The following is a 9,643-nucleotide window of genomic DNA, read 5'->3' on the forward strand; positions in this document are numbered from 1 at the left end:
TATCCAATGCGTTGTGATTGGCCGAATACCTCAAGCGTGTGACGGAAATGTTATGCCCCTCACCATACTGTGATACCATATCCTGGCCGGAGCGACGAGACAAAAGCATTAAAAGCCATTATAAATGAGGCATTTGTTGCATCCAGTGGGGACATAATTATGGATTATAATGACTTATACTGTCTTTTTACGCGTTGCATCGCGCCGCGTAAACATAAAACCATGTCTGCATTTGTGATCGGAGAAATGACAAACAACAAGCGCTACTCTACACTGCTCAAAACTCACGTTTGAATCATCAGTGGCAAATCCTTTAAATATGAAAACCACTTCAAAGAGAAAGGAAAAATTGAAATCGCATCATATGACCTTTTTAATACTATAGAAAAGCACTAAAGGTTTTTCAGTCAGAATGTTTTCAGCTTGTTTATTTTCATATAAAAATACGGCATGCAGTTGCATCAAACAATGGTATAAACATCATTCAATGTAAATTGTGATAATCGTAATTAATAATCACAATTACAATTTCAAGGGAATAATCGACAATTATGATTTTTGTCATAATCGTGCAGCCCTAACCACAGTAAAACAGCATTTTGACCTCGCTATCCACTGCATTTTACTACAGGAGTTATTTTAGTAATGTGACTCAGTCAAATGCTAGTAGCTTATGCTAATATAAAGCAATCATGTACTGCTCAACTAATATGTGTGTAGTTTAGCATAGGCTTCTTTTTTCTACCTTGACAGCAGTTTGGGGGATAAGGCTGAGGTCTCAATTGATGCTGATGCATCATGCTTATAATGTAGGCTACGGGATGTTAACATTTGCTGTCCTGTAAATGGATTTGCTCTCATAGGGCAAATAATACATTTATTTGGGTTGAAGACTGCATGTTAATGAAATAGATCGTGGGCAGTTCCATTATTAGAATGGATTGCTGCACTTTTCTAGTGGCCTGATGTTTTATTTATGACTTCTTTGATAACTTTCATAATGATTAGCGTTATATTAAAATATGTATAGTTCGGCAGAGCTTGAAGCAATTTATTTAGTTTCATTTAAGCCTCTAAATGTAAATAGGGGATTAGAATAGGGTTAATGAAGTCTTGCTCTGAGGAAGAAATAATATTTCTTTTTAATGCAAGCTACTCAGGCACTCTGGTAATTGGTTAATATATTATTTTATAGTCTTTGTAAGGTATGAAGCAGACAGTAGTCCCATTTGTCAAACACAGCGAAACATAATTTTGACTGGATCTTTGCTTTGAATTATTTTTAAAGGTACAGACAGTGTACTTAAAGTTAGTCTTGAATTAACTCTATGTAGAATGTCTCATTCAGTTTCTAATGTTAGGGATGCATCTATACTAGGGCTGCACGATTAATCGCATGCGATATTTAACGCCATAAATGTGTATTGCATTAAAATGTATACCATTTTTCTTCACTTAAAATTTACACCAAATTCACATATATAGATTGAGCTAGAACACACCTTTTCTTTCTCTTTTACTGTATGTGATGCAATGTACATTATATACATTTCAAATTGCTATGTATAAAATGTAATCTTAACATGTTTATATGGTCACCCAGAGTATGTGATTTTGAGTTCCTACATTTATGCGTAAACTTAGAATGCACATTAGTACAAAAGTTATTGATGAGTCATGATTTGTTCATGGAAACATTTGTACGCAGATTTCACGCATAAATTTAGATTAGTAAATGACACCCATTGTTTTTATGTAACTGTCCTACCACCATATGCTGTTTTTTAGGTACCGCCCTCTTAGCGCCTCATCGCTGGGGGGTAAAAAAAGGAAAATGAAATCCAGCCCATGACTGACAGGCTCAATTTGTTGTGAGTATGGCACAGGAACGACACATAGTAGATTATAAAATGCAGAGATGTGCAGAGGTCAGATAAACAATTTGTCACCAAACTTGTGTACCCATAATGCTCTCTGCCCCGTCTGCTCAATATCAGGAAGGTGGGGGGTTTCTGGAGCACAAAAGAATAGCGAGGAAGCCTGGGAGCCGATGGCAGTCCGGTTTGCATTTTTTTTCTGGGTTAATTCACTGGATGAAAAGCTGCACTGTGAGATGTGTCATATATCAAAGGCAGGGCATCAGTAATCTTTGCTCAAGGGCATGGATAACAGACAGATAGACATGTGAATGAGATGGAAAAAAAGCAACTCATCCTTTTCTGCTAGCACCACAGAGGAGATAAAGGAAGATTTATGAGTCATCTTGGACCACATACCAGCATGCGGCCCCATTTTTCACATGCTCCAAAAATTGGTGCTGGAAAGCAATCTGCTTGTCACTGTGTCCATCAGGTACTTCAGGAGGAAATTGGGTCCTTCGGGCCTTTTACTCCACAGTCAGCTATTTTCTTTATAGCGGTTTTGTTTTTAATGGTATCCATAAATATATGTAGGTTTATAAGTACCTTTATCACCCGAGCTGTTTTTTGCAGTATGGGATGTCCAAATCTATGCACCTCCTTTTTTAGGCAGCTATGCGGGGAATTATGGGAGCTCACGGCTGCTCAATGCAGTGATTGACACTGATAAGATGGTATGACTACCCTCTTGTTCAAAATGATTGGCAGACATTTCTCGTCATGCCACGAGGAAAATGTGCAAGTGTGTGTTTGCAAGCGTAGAAAGTGTGTGCGCGTTATCTCTCTCAACTTGAAACAAACTGGTGTTTGTTTCAGTACTATGGAGCTTCTTAAAAGCAAACCTGTTGTAAATAGCCTATTAATGCCTTTGTTTCTCAGTGTTCGTGTTTCTTACAGGATATCATAAATCACTTCAAAACAAGGTCAAATATGTTTTGGGTTCAGTCTCTTAAGTTAAATAAAGTGTTTTTGTAATTCTGTCCTTTATTCAGAACATGAAGAAGGATCTGGAAAGACTAAATGTAATGGAAATATTAAATGTTTAAGGGTATAAAGTCCAAGCTAATCCTTTGGAGTCTTTCAGTTTTATGAGAACATAAGCAAATGTTTCATCATAAGGTGTTTAATTTGGAAAAATGGATCATCAACCACAGACAAATGTTGCGTTAGCATTAGTAATGTCCCCAACTGGAGCTTCTTGGCCGAACCTCAGAGTCATAGAGCCGCTCGTACACCCAAATTATTGTTAATTTTATTTCAACAGTTACCCCATTGACTATATTAAAAACAACATGGCATTTGAATCCTTTACATCTGGTTCCTTGTTCTAGCATTTATGCATCTCTTCCCAAATCTTAATTTATACAGTTTTGCGGTGACCAAAAAGTTATTTTGAAATGATGGTAGTCTGGTTTGCATTTTTGAGACTGTTCAGAAAGTTTGTAGTGTTTTATGAAAATAGCTAATTTTTTTGACATTCTAAACACCCACACCCTCTCAATGCCACACTGTGAAACTAAGTGGAGTTTGTTTGAGCCAAAAATGTGTTTAAGTAAAAAAATAGGTGTTCAACTTTGATTTGTCATTGAGGTGTTGTTTTTCCTGGGAATGTGTTAATTGACTGGCAGCTTTAAAGAGGCTTGGAGTTACATCACAGGTGCTTGTTACCAAAGTTCTGAACTGCCGTCACTTAAAATATCTGAAGTCAATAACTTAGGCCTGTGCACTGAAACTTTTGGAATTTTCTTGTTTAAACAGAATAATCTACTTAAACTATTTTTTTGGAAGTGTGAATTTGTGCCATATTGTGTATATATATATTTTTTTTAATTCTAGAAATTCCAAAAACATATTCCTGAGTATTTCTAGGTTTATATGCAATTTTAAATCCCAGATTTTCAATGTGGTCTTAGATGTTTGCACCTCACTGCATTAGTGCTGTGTTTTCACTAAACATGGACGATTAATATTTTATGTCTCGCTCCCTGTTGGCCGGAGTCTTTAACATGCATACCCCAAAAGCCTTTGGTGTCAGCATCCATGTGCTAGATTTTTTCTTCCCTTCTCTTTATCTGGCATATCGAGTTGCATGTAAGGCAAAAGCGTCTCATGGCTCTCAGAGAGCTGCCAGCTCAAATGGGACAGTGGGATTGAGCTTAGCACAACAGGCATATTGACTTTGATATCCTATCTGTTACCACTACTTCCCTTTTACATGGCTGCCAGTAGAGATGACATTAGTGCATCAATCGCAGAGCTAGCAGAGGGATTTCTTAGCCCAGCAGTGGCTATGTTCACTCATGTCTCAGCCCCGGGTAGAGAGTACACACTCCTCACACCCCTCTCGCACCACTACTCCCAGAGTCACACGGACCAAACGAAAGGCGGGTCAAGGTGAAGGCACAAACAGATGTGCTTTGATGGTAATTGCAAAGCAAAAAGGGGTGAAGACCGGCCGGGAGATGAAAAAAACAAGTGTACTTGTGAGTGTTGTCACCGTCAGGGCCAGGAGCACATGTCTTTCAGCCGCTCGAGCTCCACCGTACCTTCTGTTGCTGTCAAGCCTCCTTGCCAAGTGTGACATCTGTTCCTGAGAGCGCCTGGCAAATCTGAATGTCAGTATCCTCGCCTTGAACCACAACAGAGAAGTATTTGTCACTCAACGACAATCATCCCTCAAATGAAAAGTTAGCAAGACGGGGCGGGCCTTTAATCAGCCGGTTGGAGCACGTCTGTCAGCGGTGCCTTTTAAGCATGCAGGAGCCGAGACTAGCCACCAGTGATTCAAGTGATTGATCTGCCCAAATCATTTTCCTTTGCCACTGTCAGTGGAAAGTTGATGGCGAGTTTGCCGTCAGGGAGGATTAAATATGACTCCTCTCTGGCTCCTGATGAATCCTCTTCTTGGAACACTCATTCTTTGTCACCCTGAGGAACGGGGTTTGAGCCTAGTTGAGACTGAGGTCATAAAAAAGCTGTCTGCTCGTCATGTCATTGAGAGCCACGCTTTAATAAGAGTTTATCTGCGTACGGGTCACGTTCTTACACTTTAATGTCAATCTACAGAAAACAAAAGGCTTGGACTGAGTTCCAAAACCTAGTGAGCTACCTACGTAGACAGCAAATAAAGGCATCATATGGTTAGGCAGGCTGCAGACGTGAAGGCTGATCCAATAATTAATACTGACTTCTAAGATACACTACCATTCAATCATCCATTTGGGGATGATAAGACAAAAAAAAGTTTATTACACTCTCCAAAGCTGCATTTAATTAATCAAAATTTAAAAGTAAAATACTGTAATAAAGCTGAATTTTCAGCAGCTATTACTCCAGTCTTCAGTGTCACATGATCCTTCAGAAATCATTCTAGTAAGCTGATTTGATGCTCAAGAAGCTTTATTATTATTATTATCGGTTGAAATCATTTTTGCTGCCATATTTTTGTGGACACTATGATGCATCTTTTACAGGATTATTTGATCAAAAAAGTTCAAAAGAACAGCATTTATTTGGGATATAATTTTTGTAACATTAAACGTCTTTACTATAACCTTTTATCAATTTAATGCATCTATGCTGAATAAAAGTATTAATTTCTTGCAAAAACAACCCTTTCTGATCCACACTTTTGTGTAGTGTACCTGCTTTTAGCCAAATTTTAAGTCAGCCTCAGAATACTTCATGGAGTCCCATAATGTCGGTTAAAAACGGTGGATGAGGTAAGAGAAATTTTGATTATAGGCCAACTTATAATCTTTGTAGCAAAGTATTAATAAAAACTAAATATGTGTGCGCTATGAAAAAAAAAAAAAAAAAAAAGAGACACGGAGTGTTCCAAATTACTCACTTATGAGGTTATGCCAATGTAGACCGTATAGACAGCAAGGCAGCTCACAAGGTTTTAAAGAGAGCCTCAGTCAGAGGGAACAGTGTGTGAATAGTCAGTGGTGACATGTTTTTGCAGTATATGGTAGATAGCCATTTGCTATCGCTGTAAGTGCGCATTAAGCGTTTTGCTTGAATATTATCTGAGGTAGCAGTTTAGTCCAAAGTTCATCTTACTCAGACTTTCGGCTTTAGATTGAATCTAGAGAGCTTTGTAACTGGAAAAGTAATTGCATAGTAAGAGTTTTGCCCGTCATGACAAAATGAAGAAGTGGCATGTATTTGCTCACACACACCCCAAAACTATAAAATGCTCACGCTTAAAACACTGTAGCATTGAGTGGATAGGACAGTATTACCACATCATTTGATCATTCAAATGCATTATGATGTTATTTTAGCAAGTCTCATTCCACTAACTTGGAATTAACTGATTTATGTGGTTATTACGGAGCCCACATCCACAATAGAAATGACACATGAATCAGACTTTTACTGTAAGACAAATGTTTTTTCAATCAAAGAGCAAGCGTGTGCAGTTAAAGGAATCCTCATTAGGCTCTCGTTATTGGCTAAGTGCTTCTCATTTTCTGGCTGAAAGCCGGGCTTCACTGATCTTTATGCCCCTCTTAAGATTACCTCCAACATCGCTCTCTGTTAATTTGCTCTTTGTGACGCGACGGTTACATTTATTTTTAATGTTCAGACCATGTCGTTGACCTTCAATTCCTGCTGAGGCTAGCACCTGCTGACCCTGTCCTTAAATCTGTCAGGGTGGAGATATATACAGACCTGCTGCATGTTAGGCCCGCCTGAGCCTGCCTGTCATGTCCCTCTGATGTTCTACATCTTGTTTGGAAGACATTCCCGGCGTTACGTTCTACGACCATTTATTTCCATTGAGCGAGGTGGTCGTCGAGCGACTCCAAGAGGGGGGAAATTGAGCGGTTTCATTCCTCCCCGAGGAGTCTCGCGTTTCCATCTCTGGCCATTTATTTGAAAGCTATCATTTTCTTGAATTCATAGCTGAAAATTGGCATTGATTCACAGGATGATGGATGCTGAGAGTCCCTCTATTGACACTGCCATTGACAGTTTTCAGTAAATTCTGCATCTAATTATCACTCTTGGCTAAATGATACTCCTGGATGTTTGGGAGAGGTGGTCGATGAGACTGGCTGTATTGTTCCTGAAGGCCATATTGAGCTGTGTGTCAGGACCGTGTGATGTAGCTGATTACAGAGCACGTTTCTCTCAGTTAGCAACTATTGTGTAATTAAACCGAATGCTGACTGAGGCCGTCAGTGCTAAAAAAGATAAGCTGTGGTGATTGATGTAATTAATTGTGTCTTTTTAGTGGTTTCAAATTCCTTTTTGAGTTAATTTTTTATATGATGCTTTCAAATAGGAAACACATTCTTGGTTTGAGGGTTTACTTCATGTTCCCATAAGTATTTGGACACTTAATGTCACTTATGCTACACATAATGTTTGAATATCATTAATATCATTCGTTAAAATGTGTGTACAATATATATATATATATATATATATATATATATATATATACTTCTACCAACGTCATTTTCTGGTACGATATCTGTACTTTTACTTGAGTATGGCTTTCAGGTACATTATACACCACAGCCGGAAATAGCACCTGCTGAAGGAGTCGAGGTGGAACAGGGCTTTCCAGGTGAGCTATGTAATTCAGCCCTAAAGCAGCCTTCCTTTTCCCACAGCAGCTATGGATCAACACTTTAGCAGAGCTAATGGCTCACTCCAGCCCTTTCACAGGCAGCCTATTGTGCTGTGAAGCGAGCACAGAGGGAGGGCTGTATTTGTGAGCTGAGTGCCTAGGGGAGGCTTGTCTTCTGAGGTGTAGTTTGGCAAATCACCTTGCGTATGGGAAAAAAGGGAAAAAGAGAGCGGCTCTCCCCCCACCCCAAGGCCTTCTCCGAGCACTTTTCCATTCCATAAGTGACAAATTATCAAGGTTTTTGTTGTTTCCACACTCAAATTGTTTGTACACTTCATCTCCGTTTTGAAGCGATATGTGTGCACTCAAGCACGTTTTTTTCTCTTTTTCCACTTTGCTAGATGGTTGGAAAATGTCATAAAGTCAGTTCCAAATCTAGCTCATGTTGGCATTCATTGAATTAGACAAACTCAAGCCCACACCAATGACATTTAAAAAAATTTATATAATGACACGAGTTTATGCCTCGCTGTTGTACAAAGTGAAAATCTAGCCCTATGATTTCAGGCTTTGCACTTTGTATGGCATGCAATGTGATCCTGGACCTGTCAGGGAAAAATAAATCTACTTTTCCTTCTCCGTTTTATGTATGAGCAGTGCTTATGTGTTGCCATGGGTTATTTTAAGAGGCAATGGAAGACGGTTGCTGGGGTCACTGGTTCAGAGTCCACCTATGTCACAGAGTACAGATAATTGCTCAATGGCCAGAAGGCTTTGATTGGCTGCGCGGCTGCTGTCTCGGTGGACGTTGAATGCATTCGTTTCAGGAAGACAGGAGTGGGCGGACGGGTTCATATATCAGGATTTTCTTACTCCCTCTCTCTCTTTCTCTGTCTTTACCTTCACTGAGGTCATAAAGGCAAAGAGGGTCATTCAAAGTTCAGTTTAAAATGGGCCATTGCTGAGCACAGCAACCATGCTGTTTACTGACAGAACAACCTTTAGCAGGCGTGGGTTAGTGCAGTAAATAACAATAACAAGAAATTTTGAAAAGGTGTTTGTGTTGATGCATGTCAAAGAAACATTTGTGAAGGTCTTAGCCTGGTGTATTTGTTAAAACCAACTTTTTAAGCACCATATAAGCTGGCACTGATGCAATGATTTCCTTTATCTTTCTCAGATATTTTCTGCTTTGGAATTTCAGACTGTAAGTAGGCACAGCCTGAAATCCGCTTCCGTAATCAAATCCTTTCTGACACTTTCATGTTAGTCTACCCACCAAAGCTTTTATTTTACCCAATACAAGCCTTATGTGAGGAAACTGCTCTGGGTTACCAGCATGGTGCTTTCCAGTGTTCAACATCTCTTATTCCCCCCCCTCAGTCTGTCTTTTGATTGCACGAGCTTCTTCTCAAACTACCAGCGAGGCTCCAGGTTGTGACATTGTAGAGGAAAAATAGGAATTGCTTCTAGTGTCAGGTGGAATATTCTAGAAGACCCAAGGCAGATGCGCAGTTGGTCGTTGCGCTTGCAAAGCATCAGATCTTGCTTTTCGAGTGAGCCATGGGTCCTGATATGACGCACGATAGCGCGTTAGTGACAAGCCGAGAAGCGCCCGGCTCATGTGCGCAGCGGTATCCTTGTAGTGCCATTACCAGATGCCGATGCGAGCCCGATCTGGCACCGTTGAGCAGAGTGTCACGCTGCAAAGGCCTCTTTCTCCCACTCTCCCTTTCTGCTCTGTCAGTGAAAGGAACAAGCCGAGAGCGGACGCAGAGGTGTTTGCCATGCCAGACGGCTCTGCAGTCTCTGCAACAAATCGTGGCCCCCGGGTTGAGGAGCCGATTGTTTCTCCTTTCTCTTCCGAGTCTTTGCCTCGCCTGCGAGTTTACATGACCCTTCAACTCTGTTTCCACACAGGCTGTTGAGTTGTGCTCACAGGCTTCTGTGTGTGCTGTGAAAAAGGCAGCTTTGTCATTGGGGTTACTCTAGTGGGATGTTGAGTTCAACAGGCCTAGAAAAAGAAAAACAAAATGCTGTTCCTGTGCTGGCTGGCTCACTGCTATACATAAAGTGAAAACTGTCAGAACACCAACTTCATTAATCAGCCTGAAGGTGAAAAATTGTGGTTTTGACT

The 9,643-nt window shown here is 40.1% G+C and overlaps 1 protein-coding gene across 6 annotated transcripts in view; it reads left to right on the forward strand.

Annotated features, from left to right (window-relative positions):
• Positions 1 to 9,643, forward strand: part of lrmda (leucine rich melanocyte differentiation associated) — a 306,767-nt gene that overhangs the window by 121,873 nt on the left and 175,251 nt on the right. Inside the window, exon 1 of one of the 6 annotated variants that reach the window (XM_016473875.1) lies at positions 1,993 to 2,061. The exons of the other annotated variants lie outside the window; for them this stretch is intronic. Within the exon in view, the coding sequence (XP_016329361.1) occupies positions 2,051 to 2,061 (11 nt within the window). The 5' untranslated portion in view covers positions 1,993 to 2,050. Of the gene's footprint in view, positions 1 to 1,992; positions 2,062 to 9,643 lie in introns of those variants that run through there. 6 annotated transcript variants of the gene reach the window in all.

The sequence above is a fragment of the Sinocyclocheilus anshuiensis genome, unplaced genomic scaffold (genome assembly GCF_001515605.1).
Source record: "Sinocyclocheilus anshuiensis isolate Anshui unplaced genomic scaffold, SAMN03320099.WGS_v1.1 scaffold536, whole genome shotgun sequence".
In the NCBI taxonomy this organism is placed as follows: Eukaryota; Metazoa; Chordata; class Actinopteri; order Cypriniformes; family Cyprinidae; genus Sinocyclocheilus; species Sinocyclocheilus anshuiensis.